General features: G+C 44.8%; 1 protein-coding gene across 2 annotated transcripts in view; it reads right to left on the bottom strand.

Annotated features, from left to right (window-relative positions):
• Positions 1-18,116, bottom strand: part of TTC12 (tetratricopeptide repeat domain 12) — a 39,974-nt gene extending 21,858 nt beyond the window's left edge. The window contains exons 1-9 of one of the 2 annotated variants that reach the window (XM_045506797.2): positions 18,062-18,116; positions 16,453-16,525; positions 14,355-14,518; positions 13,785-13,806; positions 13,047-13,124; positions 12,064-12,185; positions 7,857-7,916; positions 3,474-3,545; positions 185-245 (exon numbers count right to left, since the gene is read on the bottom strand). In XM_045506797.2, coding sequence (XP_045362753.2) covers positions 185-245; positions 3,474-3,545; positions 7,857-7,916; positions 12,064-12,185; positions 13,047-13,124; positions 13,785-13,806; positions 14,355-14,518; positions 16,453-16,510 — 637 coding nt within the window. In that variant the 5' untranslated portion in view covers positions 16,511-16,525; positions 18,062-18,116. Of the gene's footprint in view, positions 1-184; positions 246-3,473; positions 3,546-7,856; positions 7,917-12,063; positions 12,186-13,046; positions 13,125-13,784; positions 13,807-14,261; positions 14,519-16,452; positions 16,526-18,061 lie in introns of those variants that run through there. The other variant, XM_045506798.2, reaches the window with a different exon arrangement.
• Positions 18,117-18,347: the final 231 nt, after the last annotated feature.

Below are 18,347 nucleotides of genomic sequence, written 5' to 3'. Positions count from 1 at the left end.
ATGGCTCTGATGGCAGATGGCGGAGAAAGGGAGGAAGGCAGGGCGGGTAAGGAGAGGGTTTGGTTGTGCAGGGCTATGCAAGGCTATGCCTGCAGCCACATGCAGAGAAGGCGTGGAGGGCACCCAGGGCCAGAGCGCAGAAGGGGGGTGCAATTCAAACAAGGGTGTTGGCAGGAAGTCTCACCTTTCACCTGTGTCTGCAGCTGGGGGTTTATTTCTAAGATCTTCTGATAACACTCGCGAGACTGGAAGAAAGAAACAAGGCCTTGAAGAGTGGCTGGGGGGAGTGGTGATTATAAGAAAGGATGGCCTTCTTCATTATTTCCTCCCAGCCTCCCCTGCTTCCCGTGGAGGAGGTGGGCAAGGGGAACACAGCGTGCACTTGACATTCTGTTTCAGGCTTCTCTGGTTCTGTGAGGGCAACAGGTATTGTTTCAAAATTTATTTTAAAAACCAGTGTTGTCAGATACAACCTGTGATGGAAAATAGCCAGTCATAAGTGCTTGTGGCTCATGTCTGGCGTCTGGCTGAGTTAGGAATAATCACAAGGTAAATGCAAAATTCAGGTATGATATTTGCACTGAGAGGGAACAGGAGGCTACCTGTCAGATATGCCCACGGGGAAGAAGGAAATAATTGAAGCTAGAAACATTGCTGACAGAGACTTGGGGACTGGAAGAGAGAATGACCTATTTAATGTACAGGCTGCAAAGAGCTGGTAAGGAGTCTGTTCACTGGCCGTGCAAGAGTCAACTAGAACAGCTGAGAGTCAGGGGTGCTCAGTAAGGACACCGTTAGATAGAAGCTTCTAGTAAGGAAACATTCTTGTTAGTGGGGCGTGATGCTGGGTTGAAGGCTGTCCTGTCCTCAGGGATATCAATACAACCAGTCACTGAAAGAAAAAGTTCAGGAAAATAAAAAAAAGGTTCTGAGATATCGTGAAGGCTCAAGGCTCAGAAGATTAGGATTAAGAAATAAACTGGAGAAAAAATATCATGTTAAAACAGAGAATAGTGTTGTAGGATAGACGTATACACGTCAAACATGGTAACTTTAATACACTGAATGTTTGTGTCCTTCCAAAATTCATATGATGAAACCTAAACCCAATGACATATATTTAGGGATCTGGAAGGATTTTGTCTTGTTTGCTACTATATTCCTGTTGCTTAGGTCAGTGCCTGGAAGACAGGAAGCAAGCATTAAATATTTGCTGCATGAATTAATTAACTGAATGAATAAATGAGTAGACAGAATTTGGTGGAGGGGGGAGATTACAGTGTCCTTTTAACTTCTCTATTATTTGACACTATTACAATGCACCTATATTAATTTTAGAATTAAAATCCAATAAAGAATAATTTTTAAGAATGTACAATGGGGGCAACTTCTTTTTAAAAATATACTATCTTATAAATGGAATGACATCTCATGTTCATGGATTGCAAACCTTAATATTGTTCAGTTGGCAATACTCCCCAAACTGATCTACAAAGTCAACATGATGCCCATCAAAATACCATTTGGCTTCTTTGCAGAAACTGACAAAGCTGATCCTGTAATTTGTATGGTAATTCCAGAAATCCAGAATAGCTAAAACCATCTTGAAAAGGCAGATCAGAGTTAGAAGACTCACACTTCCCAATTTCAAAAGTTACTACAAAGCTACAAGAATCAAGACAATGTGGCAAAGGTTTAAGAATAGACATACAGATAAATGGAATAAAACTGACAGCCCAGAAATAAACCCAAGCATTTATGATCAATGACCTTTGACAAGGGAGCCCAAATCATTCAGTGGGAGACAGAATAGCCTTCTCAACAAAGGGTGCTGGGACAACTGATGCCCACATGCAAAAGAATGCAGTTGGATCCCTTCCTCACACTATATACAAAAATTAACTCAAAGTGGATCAGAGTTCTAAATGTAAGAGCTAAGGCCATAAACTCTTAGGAGAACATAGGAGTAAATCTTGGACTAGGCAACGGTTTCTTAGATTTGACACCAAAATTATAAGCAACCAAAGGAAAAAAAATAGGTAATTTAAACACCATCAAAATTAAAATGTTTTGTGCCATGAAATGAAAAGACAACACAAAGAATGGGAGAAAATATTTGCATATCATTTATCCATTAAGAGATTTCTATTCAGAACTTATATTGAATATTATATTACTTTATATATATTATATTTGTATCACTTTATATTGAATACTTATATATTCAATTTATATTCTATTGAATATATTTATGCTCAATATAAAAAGACAAATAACCTAATGAAAACAAAATGGGCAAAGGGTCTGAAAACACATTTCTCCAAAGAAGATACACAAATGGCCAATAAGTACTTGGAAAGATTCTCAACATCATTAGGCATCAGGGAAATGTAAATCAAAACAATAAATACACTTTACACCCAGCAGGATGACTATAAATCAAAAAGACAAATAAAAGCAAGTACTGTCCAGGATGCGGAGAAATTGGAACCATGCACTGCTGGTGGGAATGCAAGTTGGTGCAGCCACTTTGGAAAACATACTGGCAGTTCTTCCAAAGGTTAAACAGAGTTGTCACATGACTGGGCAGTTTCACTCCTTGATATTTAGCCAGGTGGATTGCAAACATGTGTCCACAGAAAACTTGTACATGGATGTTCATAATAGCCCAAAGTGGAAACAACCCAAATGTTCATCAAGTGACAAATAAATCAATAAAATGTGGTATACGCATACAAGGAAATATTGTTCAGCAATAAAAGATACGAAACACTATACGTATACAACACGGATGAAACTTGCGAACATGATGCTAAGTGAAAGAAGCTAGTCATGAAAAACCAGATTGTATAATCCTATTTATATGACTAGCCTAGAACAGGCAAACGTATAGAGACAGAAGTAAGTTAGTGGTGGCCTAGGGATGAGGTGGGGTGGAGGGAAGGGGAGCGACTGCTTAGTGGTAAAGGTGTTTTTAAGGAGGTGACAAAAATGTTCTCCAGCTGATTGTGGTGAAGGTTATGCAACTCTGTGACTATACTAAAAGCCACTGAACTGTATACTTTCTATAGAGGAATTGTTTGGTATGTGAATTATATCTCAATAAAGCTGCTATTTACAGCATATAATATATTAGTGTGTGTACATATATCTGCATGGTTAACTTAGGTGATGAGATTACAAGTTAATTTTGTTTTTTCATCTTTTTGCTTATGTCTTTTCTCCCCAGAGATGCTCCTGCCGGGGCTGAACAAACACTGGTAGAAGATGCTGCAGAAGAGATTCCCATGGCAGGTGGGGCTGTACCAGGTGACACTCAACATCCCTCCCAACTCTAAGGTCTTACGATTCACCCTGGACACTAAAAACTGGATTAATATCTCATCCACTTAGAGGAACGTGGTTCTCCTCTGAGACACTCTATAGCACCACTCTGAAATCAAACAGGTCACTTAACTTCCTCCAGGACTTACCACACTGTAGTTCTTCAGGGCCAGGTGGGCTTTTCCCATGTGGAAGTATGCTTTTGTGCATTTTTCATCACACTGCATGAAAGACAATGACTGATCAGATGGTTCGGAAGATTTGACGTTATCAGCCCCTCCCCCAACCTCCCAGCTAATCGGGTTAGGGAATGCTTCGGTTCTCAGGACAGCCACCAGAGTTGACAATTAAGACTTTTCTGTGCTTCTGTGACTGAATTAGTTGATGCCTACAAGGAGCTGAATGCAGAAGTAAGCTCTCTATCAAATTAATCAATGATATTTGCCAGTTTTCATTTCCATTTAATGAGACAACCAGGAAACAAACCAGAAACCCTTAGTTTACAAGAGCCCTTGACCTTGGCTGAACATCAGAATCACCTCAGATGCTCATAAAACTGATGGCGTGACTAAACCCCACACCAGTTAAATTACTCTCTTGGGTTGGCCCGGGGCATCAGTAATTGTTTTAAATCTCCAGGTTATATAAATGTGCAGCCACATTTGAGAACCACCAGTTTGTTAGGTAAGGTAGGAAAATTTATTCTGGGTAAACAGCTGAGGTTACTATTACATCTTAGTGGGCCTGGGAAGTTCCTCCCTTGAAATAAACCACAACACAGATACTGGAAACTTACATTCCTATCACTTCTGATCGGGAGGGACGCCCTCTTCAAAACTTAGGACATTCACGGCTGAGACAATACCACTTGCACAGGGGGCCATGCACCTGCCTGCCTCTAATTATTATAACTCCAGAGGGAATGATTTGGCACAAAGACATAAACTATAATTTAAAACAGTCAGCTAATTCACTGAATCCCTTTTAAGTGCAGGGCGTTGTGCCGCGTCGGATGCTGCTAAGGGTTTAGATGCAAAGAGGTTACGAGTACAAGGTCAGGGGTCTGGAAAGTCCTAGGTGAAGCCGGGTCTGCCTCTCACCGGATGTGGGACGTTGGCCAGGCCAGCCAGCTTTTCTGAGGCTCATTTCCCTCATATGCAAAGTGAAGGTCTTAATAGTGCCTCTCTCGGGCTGTGCTGAGGAGGGAATTCATGTGAAACCGTGTGGCACCAGGTAACGGAGCATAAGCCACTGTTGCTGCAGTTACAACGGACGTGGTGCATCTCAGGGCAAAAAGGAAAACTTAAAGAAAAGCTAAAATAATAATAGAAGAGGGAATAATAACTTATATTTGGAGAGGCCTTTATGGATGCATTTTCATGAATGTCATATCCTGATTCGTTGCTAAGTGAATGCCAGCAGTAACAGTCGTTAATATCAGTGCATTACTGTTCAGTCCTTCCTGCATTGTTAATATGAATTATCTCATGGAAACCTTATAACAACTCTAGATACAATTATTACCCCCATTTTGCAGCTGAGGAAACTAGGGGCTGGAAAAGATCAAGGTCACACAGATACTAAGTGGAAGACCTGGGATTGAAATCTAGTTGTTTGACTCCAGGCTCCAAGGGCTTAAAAACTGCACCAAATCTCCTTCAGAAAAGCAGTTTGGTGGAAGGAAATCCACACTGAAGAGACACAGTCCACCGAAGACATGCTGCGTTTCTGAGGATGCCAAGACAGCCACGTGCAAACGTGCAGGGGGGTTGAGGGGGCGGCTGAAATGCAGATGTGAACCACTGGCAGGGATGAGAGCTGAACCCAGGAGAGGAGACGAGAGCTCTGAGGGAGAAACTGCAGAGAGAAGAAAGTCAGGGAGTGAAGCCTGGAGAACTCACAAAGGATGGAATCGAGGAGGAAGGAAGGGACAAAGGGAAAGGAACCCCCAGGGCCACAGTTCACAGAAGCCACCTGTTCACCGCACCTTCACGGCCAGGGCATCAGGGCTACAACAGAGGAAAAGGAGCCGAACCTCAGAGCTTGTCCACGCCCTACTGTGCCATCGTGAAGTGGGTGTATTGTGACCACGCCTCCTCGGATACTGACACAAAGAGCTGCTAACGGATTTGCTCACTAATAGGCCCTTTCTCCTTTGATGAGGTATCAACCCTCATCAGGATTCTCTCAGGTGAACCCCAGATCCCCTTAAAAGGAAGTCTGTCTTCAGAGGAAGATGTGTTTTATTGTGCAGGAAGCGTTCTGCCACGAAAGAAATGATTCTGATTCTAATTGAAACCAGCTCCGCTCGCTGCCTTATATTCCCTGACAAGGAAGATCGGTCTTGAAATATCATCCCAGGGGCCTGTCTCTGCCAATTCACAAGTGTCCCAAAATATGAAACTGGCATGAAAGTACTAATACTATTAACAGTGGGGTGCCGCTGACATTCAGTATTGATATATTACTTTAAAAAAGAGTGAAACTTTTTCTTTTAATTCACAGCTTTGATGTAGAGCCAACTATTGTTAGTTTTTAGAATTCCTTGTGTATATTTTTCCCATCCCTCCAAGTGTTTACCCAATCCCCTTCAACGGGGAGCCTCGCTGGGCATTTAATAAGAGTGGCTCCCGGGTGTCAGCGTTTTTCAGTGTCAAGTCTGCTGGGCCCGCTTTGTCTTGGTCTCACTGCTAATTTACATTGTGTATCAATTAACATTTGGGAGCAGGTCAGTGTGTTGTCTTGAAACAGCGTGTGGGTGTGACGACCTCTCTGGTGCTTTTCAGATCAGAAGAGACACTTCTGGAAGCCCCACGAGGAGATCTTGTTCTTCCACAGAAGGAATGGGATCTATACCAAGCGATGTCGGGGTTTCAGGTTTCCAGGGAGAGGCTGTTTATCGTAAATGGCTCAGAGCACTGGCCTATGGTTAGGCCAGCATTAGCTGTGTGATCCTGCACGGCTTACTTACTTAATCTCTGAGGCTCGGTTTCCTTGTCAGAAAAATAAGGGTAACTGTGATATTGAACAGAACAGAATAGTATGTTGTGAGGGCCCAAATGAGACAGCTCACAGCTAGCGTGCAGTAAAAGGCTGTTACTACTGAATCACCAGAAGAAAACGTCCTTGCCTCTCTCTTCTCTTACAGAATGATAGTAGGCAAAAAAAAAAAAAATCATGATCAAATAAAGGGACAGAGCAGGCTAGCAGATCTATGCTGCAGCTGGAGTGTGAAGAACCCGATGGCTTCAGCTTTGGGCGGTTCTCATCACTTAAAGACGGTCACGATGCAGTGGGACAAGGTTTCCCACACACCGCGTCTTCCAGCAGATAAAGAAATCAAGCACTCCAGGTGCCAGGTTTGGGGGACCTGTCGTGTTTTATAAACCATTATTAGCAAAGGTGAGTTTCTAATTCGCCCATTTCCCTTGTCTACCCTCTCAGTGAAAAAATAAGGAAGCAGGTGTGGCCAACATGCTGTTGTCCAAATGCGCTCTGTTTCGGGCCATGCTCACCACGTCGGGGTTAAGTGGTGCCGGACCAGGGAAATCCACGCCGCACGATAAACCTGGCAGGTGCTCCTGGCACTTCAATTTTACTTGATTATAAATTATTTAACATAACACGGCTATATTAAAACAAGCTGGTACATTTTACAGAGTGCAGTGCAAAATTTGCAAGGGATTTTTAAGATAAAAACATGTGTCTAAAAAGAAATTTCACGCTCTCTGCTTCCACACCCTCCAGGGGCTCCTGTGCGTTCTGTTGGCTCTTCAGCAAGGAAGGCTGAGAGGCACTGGTTCGCATTATTTAGTTAAAGCCCCTGCGACAGAGTAACTTAGGCGGAGCTAGGATCAGTGTTATTTAAATATTTAGTCATCAGAAATAATGTTCTTAAGAAGTGATTGTGACACGTCTCTTTTAAAAACTCGGCTAATATTTCCACCAACGGTCTTTACTTCTCTCCACCTTTGATTATCTGTTTTGGAAGATTTCGGAGGAAATACCACGCCGAGTGAGTGTTATACTGTCTGCCTGAGGCCTGACAAGCATCCAGGCTGAACAACAGGAAACCTTCCTTCTGATTATTCCTCTACAGAAGGGGGAGCTGTGATGCATTTCCAAATTATCAGAGTGGGAGGGAAAAAAGCAGCAACTGATGAGGGAAAAAATGGCAACACTGCAGACACAATTAAGAAAGAAAAAGAGGCGTTTCCACCACCACGTGGAGCAAAGCGACTGATAACACGATAGTAAAGGGTGAGCTGCTGTGATAAAACCTGAAAAAACAGTATTAACAGCAACTTGTCTAGAGTACTTCCTGTGAGCTAAGCACCATGTGCATTATTGCAACCCTCACGACAATTCTATTCGAATCCATTTTATAGATGAGGAAACTGAGGCTCAACTGCAGAGCCTAGACCCTTTCCCACTGTAATATGCCAGCAGCTCCCCTCTGTTCACTTCAGGACTGAGGCCCCTGGCCCGAGCAAGCCCAGCTCCACCACATGGAGAATGAGATGGCATCTTACCTTCAGAGCCCAGTCACAGTCCACCAGTGCCTTCCGGTAGTCCCCAAGTTTGATGTAAGCCTGCAAGGACACAGACAGCTGCTGTTCACACACAGTTCCGTGGCCAGAGGTCTTCAGTCAACACAGACAGAGCAGGGGAACAGGAACATGGTGATGAGAGGTAACTGGTCCTTCCCTGGCTCAGCCAGGGTCCCAGCTCAGGACACGCTCACACTGGGGAGCCGCGGAGAGCTTAACAAAAGGATGATTTACAGGGTGAGGGCAGGGCATAGGAAAACCAACAGTGGACAGCTGCCTAACAGGAGCTGAGGCCTTCAGGAGAGCGGAAGCCTGGAGAATAAACCACCCCCCCATCTCACTTAACTCCTCCTTCCTTCCGATCTCATTGGCTGAACCCAAACAGAAGCTAGAAAGCTGGGAAGCCAAGAGGCCAGTCTCCCAGGGCGCAGGGCAGAGAAGGATCTGTGGGGGCAAACAGAGTAATACCCAGCACGCTAACCCCACGTACAAAGGAGGAGCCAGCTTCTGGAGCCTACCCTGCTGGGAATGTTCCAGAAGGAGACCAAATAATAAAGGGAATCAAAAAGACAGATAATAACAAGTGTTGGTGAGAATGTAGGAAATCAGGACACTCTTACGCTTGCTGCTGGGAATGTAAAATGATAAAGCTGTTTTGGAAGACAGTCTGACGTTTCCTCAAAAGATTCGAAACAGAGGTACCACATGACCCCTGGGTATACAGCCAAGAGGATTATAAGCATATGTCCACACAAAAACCTGCACATGTATGTGCATAGCAGCGTTACTTATAACAGCCAAAAAGCAGTAGCTCAGACCCATCCATTTATGAATGGGTAAATAAATTGTGGTAGAACCATACAATGACATATTTCTTGTCAATAACAGGAATGAATTACTGATGCAAATTCCAACAGGGACGGGCCTTGAAAACACTGTTCAGTGGAAGAAGCCAGACACACATGGACACATACTGTATGATTTCGTTTATATGAAAAGTCCCGAATAGGCAGTTGTATAGAAACAGAAAGTAGACCAGTGGGCTGGCGGTGGAGGGGGGACAGGATTGGGGAGTGACTGCTTAAAGGGTCTTAGAGATGATGAAACAGTTCTAAAATTTGTGTGGTGAGGGTTGCACAGCCCTGTGAATACACTAAAACCCACCAAACTGTATAATTTCAGTGGGTGAATTGTATATTGTGTCCATTATATCTCAATAAAGCTTTTGCCAAAATATGATTAAGGAAAAGTTCTGCTTAGCGCCTTCTGAGTGCAGTGAGAAGGAAGAGAGACAGGAAACGGGCAGACATTTAAGACTCAGACCATCACCAGGAGCCCTCGGTTTCAAATGCCTTCGGGCTCTCTTCTGGGATCTCCTAGAACTGGGGAAAATCTTGTAAATCAAGAATGAACTCAGAATTCTGTGATCCACTCAAACCAACCTGACTTAAGAATTTAGCTCACTTATAGTTTCACAGAACCATGGTATATAAACAAATGAAAGTCTATTTAACTGCAAGCACCGTGGTTACTATGCCCTCTCTAGTCATCACTGCATACAATAAGTGCTTAATAAATTCTTATCAAGTTGCGCTAAGCAGACTTCAAGCACTCTTCTTTTGGAAAGTTCCCTAAGAAGCAGCGACGATCACCCCGTTGTAAGAAAGGACAACCAGGCACCAGGGACCTATCAGTCACCGATGATAGATCCAATGCCAATACTCCACGTACGTTTGCCCATGATCAACACTGTCCCAGGGCACTGTGACATTCTGAACAAGAAATCTGAGGAGATTTACATGGACAAGCCCATTATGAGGTTACTGTTATAATTTATGAGAAATCTAAGCATTCAACCAAAATGAGGAGGGAGCAGGCAATATCCAGCTAGGGGACTTCTGCCGGGGAGCTCTATCTACCAGCAGAAAGGAAGCCACTGTGCAGAGCTTTCATTAACAGGAGTTCGGTACTAAATGAAGACGATGACTCTTTGAGTTATCTCTTCCATAAAGCACCATCTTTTCCTCCGGGATTTGGGGGGTTCATTTGAAAGACAGAGGATGTGAGAGAAAAAAACTAGCACCTTTCTGGGCAACCGTAGTCATGATTTCATGACACTGTTATTCAGGATACAGACTCTGAAAAAGTCTAGAAGGGCTTCAACAATTTCCCCACGCAGGCTTTCGTATTTTCTTTTTCTTTTTTTAAGGCTCAGATCCAATACCCTATAACTTTCCTGTTCTCTTTTGTTTTTCCGTATTTTAAAAAGGACTACGTTCCCAAATGGCGATTAAACTCCTGACTTGTCTAAATTACACCAGTAATCTATTGATCATAACATTAGCTCCAGGAGAAAAACAAAGCGATGGAAGTGCAGGTTTTCTCTCCGGCAAGCAGTGACACGCAGTGACACACAATTCACAGGGTCCCTACTGAGTGTTTCGTAACACTGCATGCAAACAGGGAAGCATTTAAAACACAGTCAATGGTTCAAAGGATTCGGAACGGCAGGCAGCACATTTTGTATCTATTTGTCTCTGAGTAAGCGTTCTCTTTGGGGGAGGTGGGAGGAATTGCCTCCCCAAAGCTTTGCATCCCATTTACTTATTTTCATCCACAGTCATTCTTGATGTGAGTCTCCCAAACTAATCAAAGTGCTGCTTCAACTTGAGAACAGTAAAAATGCAACTAATTTAGATGAACCAGGGTGTAGACCATCGGAATTAGGTATAAATCTGAATTACATAACATTTTAAAGGCAATTCAATTTCACTGCTTTCAAATAACTTCAGAGTAACAAGACTGATCAAGCATCAGTAGGTAAATGTTTTGGAGACCAAATTTGGTGATAAATAAAAAGCAACTATAGTTATTATACTAATTGTCTGCATTTGAATGTCTTCTTTGAAGTGTCAACAGAAACTTAATTCCCTTCAATGCACTTAGTGTGCCTCTGGTGCTGCACAACTTAAGAAGGACTTACTGAGCATCTGTTGTAACTAAAGCACTGGGGGAAAGTATATGGCAATTTTTACCCTAAGAAAGTTTATAATCTTGTTAAGATGCTAAAAGGTACATGGCAAAATTGACCTCTCACTAATGTGTCTACTGATCCTCTTCCTTATGGCAATTTTTCTCCACAAAGGGGCTAGGTAAATGACACCTCGACTCTAGCCTGATTGATCCAAACTGCTGAACTAATGATCTTGTGCTGTGCCTGAATTTATTTATCATTAAATCACTGTCACCACATAGACTTTTTGGCCTGCTGACATCCCGTTTCTTGCTTTCAACACTTCCTCAGCATACCAAGGCAGGGCATTCTTAATCTTGAGTTACAGAAATTGGAGCTGATGAGGGCTCCGTTGCGATCTTCTCCCTCTTGTCAATGACACAGCGTCGAGTCCATCTCACACAGGCCTGGCTGACGCATCCTGACCATCGGATCATCACGTCCATGAATCTGCCAATTTTTGCAGCCTGAGCAACAGAGAGCTCTACCATATACAACCTCAAGTGCTTTGCAAAGATAAGGTCACAGATGACATTGCTGTTTCCCCTGAGAACCATCAACCTTGTCCCTTCTTTAAATAGTAGACAATAGACATCCGGGGGATGGTTTTTACCTGGTGTTCCAGGAGACTGAGCTCGTCTGTGATATTAAACTGAGGTATTAGGGATTTCAGAAAGTCAGAATTTCTGACAAATTGGCTGGAGGCCCATTAGCTATCCAGGATACCCCAGTCACAAAATCTTAATCAAGGAGGGACTGATACAATGAGTAAGAAATTAATGGGAGAGTAACCCTTAGGAGTTTAGACAGGCATCAAAAAAGAGGTTGAACACATCCAGTGGTGGCAGAATTCCACTAGTCTCCTTAATACACATGGGAAGTGCCTGGGTACCACCACTGCTGTGCTGGCTTCTGCAATGGAGAGAACTGATCGTACGTGGCTGTTCCCAAGCCCTCCCTCAATGATTCCAAGTCGGTATCTGAAATCGGACCCCAGTGGGAGTATTTACACCACAGAAATGGGCAAACGCTCCATACACGTCAGCCTCCCCCACACCCCGGCCAGAGCCAGCACACACCTCTGGTACCATCTCGTCTCATCTGTCTCTGATTTCACAAGGTTTGAGCCTACGGTTCCCCGAGAAAAGCCCGTGGACATGTGCTTGGCTCACTGACCTGGGCTCGGTTGGTGTACAACACTTTCATGTCCTTCAGTTTCTCCAAACCCTCGCTGTAGCACAGGATGGCTGTTTCGTAATCACCTCTGACAAATGCTTCATTCCCCTTCTCTTTGAGGGCTAGGAGAATAGAAGCCATACCGGTGAGCTCTCCCCATGCCCTGGAAAACTCTTTCAGACTTTATTACCCTGACTTTCCAACCCTGCTTTGAAGGTCAGAGCTTCCGTCCATCCTGAGGGGGTTGGGGGTGTCACTTACTTCCCTCTACAGATATTTCAGGATTGGTTTCTCTAAGTAGTCTTTTCTCCAAATCCACCCCAAGCTTTCTAAGTAGCTTCTTAGAAGAAAGGACATGATTTTGCCCCAAGGCTCAGAATATTCCAGGCTTGCCACAAAGATCAAGTCTACACATTCAATGTCTCATAAAGAGGGTCAAACAACTAATTTTCTAGCAAATATGGAATCATTCAGATTTGCAGCGCACATACCACTGGGTGGTATAAAGTATGTGCTGAAGGCAGCCTTCTGTCCTGTGAATTTCCCCCGCCAAACACGCAACCTTGTTTCTTTCTTTTCCTCTATTTCTCTTCTCCCAGCTTTGTTTATTGTTTCATTTTTCTTTTTCACATCTTCCTGTGTGCCTCAGGCTAGCCAGTGGTACCCCACTCCCATCCTTCCTTCCTTCCTTTCCAAGCATCGTTTAGTGCTGCTCAATCTGATCTGCTAAATCCATCCACCTGCTTTGGAAAGAGGTTTGATGGTGGGAGCTCACTGAGGGCTACGTCCTCCTGCTCACTGCATGTTGCAGCGGGAACAGGGAATAGACAGCCAGTGGTTCCTGCCTGGCCAGGTCCCACTGCCTCAGGCCCACAAACCCAACCCCCCGGGGATCTTGATGTCATCAAACATCAGCACAGAGACTCTGAGGCTCTTCCAGCACAAAGCATCCCAGTTATTGGAAAGTGAAGACTGACAATTACCGTCTGCTAAGACTTTGTTTTCCCTTCTTCTTTTGGCACGTTCCTTTGCATCCTTCTCCATAGATGCCAAGAAGGCCTCTGACAACAGAGTAATTTCAAATATTAAAAAGGAAAATCTAAATACTATAATCAGTTCTTTAGCTCAAATTCAGGGGGAAAAAAAGCTACTTGAGAGTTTTAGAGCCACACTTTTAATGCATACACATATCGGCACATGCTAGCACATGAACACATACACACACACACACACACACACACACACACACACACACAGATTCGAAGGCAACTAAAATGACATTTTCTTAATTTGACATTAAATGGTAAGCTGTGTGATATATTATCATACACGATGACTATGTCTGTGCTTCAAATTTGAATTATGCCTTTTAAAAGGAGTTTTCTTTGAAGACAGACTTTTTTGTTCCACTTAGCATAATGAGCTTCTGAGCTGGGCAACAAAGAAACTGCCTGCGTCTCCCTGAGCAGCCGAGGGTAACTGGATGAAATAGAGTAACTGAATTCAGTTTACAAAAGGCTGGCCAGGAGGGCAGAGACAAAAACCTCCCCGTGCTGTCCCTTCTGACCACTAGTACCAGCAGTGGGTGATCAGTAGGTAGTTTTTTGTTCATGGGCTGTTTGTAAGCCCAGAGGCTACAATTTAAGGGTCTGGATGCTACAATCAATAAACACTGATCCTAAATGAGTAATACACTTCAGGAAGAGAGATGCTCTCCTTACCTGAGTTTGTTTCATCTGCATTCTGCAGGGCACAGGTTATCATAAAAAAACAAAGAAACAAATTTCAAAAATCACTCTCTGATGTATATACAGACACAAACCAAGAAGGCGGATCAGTTACAACTGGGTAGCAGGGTCATTTCCTGTAACCACCCACACGAAGGGATCAAAATTCAGGGGGCTTGCTTTAAATCAGATCTGATTATGGGCACAGTTGTTCCGGGGCTATGTCTGCAGAAGCAAGGACCCCAGCTGTGGCTGTATGAGTTGGAAATATGAGAAAGTAGAATACATTACCTTACCAGCTTAAAAATGGCCACAAGCTCAATGGATGCAGAGGCCAAATTTTCATTAAAACGAACCCAAAGGGTTGTTTAAAGATGACCCAGAAAGACCAAGAAAAAAAATTGAGTTTATACTTCCTTGCGGAAAATAAATCTAGTGAATCTATAAAGCAAAAGACGGTTCCAGCCTCACCAGGCAGTTGAGATTAAACTACCACTTTGCCTGCTTCAGTGCAGACATCCTCGCTGTGTCTACTTAAGTATCTCCACGACAGGAAAAGGAAACCTTCGCGGGAGCCTGTGGGGGGCTGATCCTGGTCTTGTTGACGGTGGTCCTGCATTCGTCCTCCTCTTGGTCTCCCTCTGTAAACTGTAGTCTCTTCTCTGTCTCCAGGACAGCTTTCTCTCGTACGACTGGGTCATCAGAATTCATCTCCTGAATTAAACTGGCTGGAGGAGGAATCAGATGTGGATCAGTCAAGCAGGGTCTTCCAAAAGAAAGATGTCACTCACTCAAAGAGACGGTGTAGAAAATTCATGGGGAAGAACTTTTATTTTTCCAGCTTTATTGGGATATAATTGATATATGATATTGTGGAAGTTTAAGGGATAAAACATGATGTTTTGATATTCAATTTTTTTATGTGTGGTGAGAACATTTAAGAGCTACTCTCTTAGCAACTTGAAAGTGTATAATATAGTAGTGTTAACTAGAGTCACCATGCTGTATGTTAGAACCCCAGAATTTATTCATCTTAAAACTGTAAGCTTACACACTTTGACCAACATCTCCTCATTTCTTTTTTAAAAGTTTTATTTATTTAAACTTTAAAAAATTGAAGTCGAGTTGATTTACAATGTCTCAGGTGTACAACAAAGTGATTCAGTTATATAGAGAGAGTGTGAACTCTCAGGGTGTGTGTGTTGGGTGGGTACCAGAAGCAGTCTGCTGCTCAAGTGTGAGGGAGGGAGAGGCGAGAGGTAAGGGCTAGGTCATGGGAGGACTTAGGTCCTGATGAGAGCTTGAAATTTATTGTGACTGTGGAGAGACTCCAAGCAGAGAAGTGTCTGGGTCAGATTTGCATTTTAGATACATTACTCTGTGGGGAGTGTAAGCCTGGAGGCAGGAAAAACAATCAGTGGGCAGAGGAAATAGTCTGGAGAAGAGAACCAGAACACAGGGAGGTTGGAGAGGATGGAGCTGGAGGAAGAAGGCTAACCTGATGGCTGATTAAATGCAGGCCTGAGAGATGGGAGGAGGCCAATAGGACTTGTAAATTTCAGGGATGGGAGTGCCACCAAGTGACACTAGAATGAACGGGAGGGTAGGAGAAGCAGGTTTTATTTGGGAGAGGTGGGACAGAGGGGAAAGAGATGATCGACTGAACTTTGGACATGTTTGTGATGTTTGAGGGGTACAATGGATGTAACAGTTGGCATAGAGGCTGAGGCTCAGAGAAGAAGGCTGGTAGCAATTGAGATGTGGGGTCATCAGCAAGGGTGGTATTTAAAAGCACATGCTTGGGCTCCATCACCTGAAGAGAAAGGTGAGCAGTGGGCCAGGCCAGGACTCCACGGAACAACATCTGGGGATGGGCAGAGGAGAGGCCGTGACGGACACAAAGAGCACACTATGGATGTGTCATCTGTGAAGTTACTCGAACTATCTTTAAAACCATTTTATTCTTGGGATCCCTATCGCCCACTGGAAGCAGCAATTTCAATATATTTCTATTTGATATGTGAAGTTTGTTTCGTGGTTGGTTTTCTTGTTTCTGTCCTCAAACGAACTCCCTGAAGTCTGCACAGGGACTGAGTGCTCTGCAATCTCCTGTATATGATCTGTGTGATCAGAGTATGTCCTTTGAGGTGACATCTGTCTGAGCTGGGGAAGGGTCTTCTTGCCTAGAGGAAGAGAGACAGGGCTGTCGCATCCATGTGATGTGATGGACCCTTGGGAAAGTCATTTGATTTTGCCTCTGCAGCTCAAAACCAGGAATGGCTCTACCCTAAAACAAGAGGGATCCCAGACTGATGGGTGGGGCCCCTGAGTAATCGCCTTGAAGGGACCAGCTAGGCTCACTGGCGCCGGGGACCTGATCCTACACGGAAGGGGAGAAAACACGGATGGGAGCTGTCAGCCCAAATTCCAATCAGAATGTAAACAGCTTCTCTGATACCAATTAACAGCCAGAAAAATATTACACCTAGGCTCCAATATTACTTGCTTCTCAATATCCCTTCTGTTGAATCTCAGTGACATTTTTTTCTGAAGAGTCATAAACCTGTCAGGCCACTCAGGAACTAACTTACAGTAATCATTTCTTTATAAGGACTCCACCTCTTTAAAGTACAATTTAATTTATGATTTTACTGGCACTTACTGATTTCATCCACATTTTTAAGAAACTTCTGCAAGTCTTCCTCTTGAGAGTCAGCCATTGTGAACCAGAATCCCTGAGGGAGGCAGCACACATGATGAAAATTAGTAATAATAAAACACTAAATGGAATTTGTCAGGCTTATTAGCCTTCTACAACTAAGAGCCAAGTGATTACTTTTTAGATGGATTTGTGTTTATAAAAGTCGTGAATAACAAGCAGGGTGATCTATGTCATTCTGACTGCTGCCAGGGCCAAGGGGCACTCTTTAGGTGTGGAGATACTTCCGGAAAGCTGCCAGCCTCCCTCCAATGGGGAAACGGCTCTACAAAACGTTCCTTCAAAGCCAGTATCAACTGCTCTGATTCAGGGACCTGGCGTGAAGCAGACCAGGCGGAGAGCAGCTGGCAGGCCACCAGGGATGGAGGATGACACTAATGCTTGACTTTGATCGTGACAGGCCAGCCCAGCCAGAAGCTTGGAACTGGCTGTATGACAGGAAACCAGAAACAGGACAATTTGCATCTAAATGTCCAAACTTGTTTAAAATATAAGCCTCCGGGTTGTCTCTGAGGAGTGAAGAGAGGATACAAATTGACTGCAGGGATTAAAACTTGACGGCACGGTGAGCCCACATCTTCTCTCCTGTCCGGGTACTTTAGACGGATCACCTCTCAGTTGTTTTTGAGAGAAAGGTCCTCATGGTGTACCCAGTGGTTCCCAAAGGTCCAACCACAGACCACAAAAATCATCCCCAAAATTGTTAAGTATCCAGATTCCTCCACCTTAGCCCAGAGCCCCTCCAACGTGCCCAGGGACGTACAGTTTTACATAAGCTCCAGGTGACTGATTTCCAGTTGGGTTTAGTGGTAGCATAGTCTGTAATGCACCTACAACTGGAAATTCGGAATCTGCCAGAACAAGCTGTGCGTTACTTGATCTCTTTGAGATTCCACCAATTACAGGCTGTGCTACCTCAGCTAAAGTTACAACCTCTCTGAGCCTCGGGGTCCTCATTCATTCTGTGAAAACGGTAATATCAAACAGACGGCTATCTGGGGATTAATTCGAAGCACCAGGCACGCGACGAGGGGTCACCGCGAGGCACCCTTACCTATAAAACTGGGCTTGGGGACGTGTGGCTTAACCAGATGATAGCTAGGTATCTTTCCAGCTCTAACATTTCAGGCTCCCGTGGCACTGAGGCCTAGTCAAGTGAGTTAACTTGCCCAAGGTTAGGAGGGGCAGAAGGCAGGCTCCGAACTCCCGCGGGCAGGAGCCAAGCCCTCTGCTCCCAGGGCAGGGTCGGAGCGAACCCACGACGGGATGAGGCCAGAGGCATCCCGCGTTTCCCTCTGCAGGAGCCTGCAGTTGGCTGGGACTGCAGACAAACTTGCGCAAGCCAGGGCCAAGGGGCGGGGCCAACTGCACCGTTGCCCGGCAACCGCTCCCTAGCGTCCCCTGGCCTTGGTCCCGCCGCTGTAGTCCCAGCCCGCAGCCGATACCGTCCCATCCACGGGGGCCCAAACCAGCGACCTCTGCCCGGCTCTGACGGCCAGATCAGGACCAGGCCACGTCCAAGGCAGACCCCGGGCCACTCCGCTGCACTGACCTGACGCGCCCAGGGCTGGACAGGAAATGGCGGCTGGGGGCGGGCCGTGACCGACCTAGGCTGGGACGGGGCGGGGCCAGGGCCTGGAGACCAAGGGTGGGCGTGGCGCCCGCGCAGACACCCCGCCCCCCGCTCCCGTTACGGATTGGCCGCCAAATTCAAGGCCGACCTGGGGCCTGGGGCGCCAAATTGGAGCCTGGGCAGCGGCAGGTGGGGAGCAAGGGGAGCAAAAAAAAAAAAAAAAAAGCCCCTTCTGACCCGTGCTGGTCTCTAAATCAGGGCCAGG

Source organism: Camelus bactrianus, chromosome 33 (assembly GCF_048773025.1).
Source record: "Camelus bactrianus isolate YW-2024 breed Bactrian camel chromosome 33, ASM4877302v1, whole genome shotgun sequence".
Lineage (NCBI taxonomy): Eukaryota > Metazoa > Chordata > Mammalia > Artiodactyla > Camelidae > Camelus > Camelus bactrianus.
The sequence above is the reverse complement of the archived record's forward strand: the minus strand, read 5'-3'. Positions and strand labels throughout refer to the sequence as shown.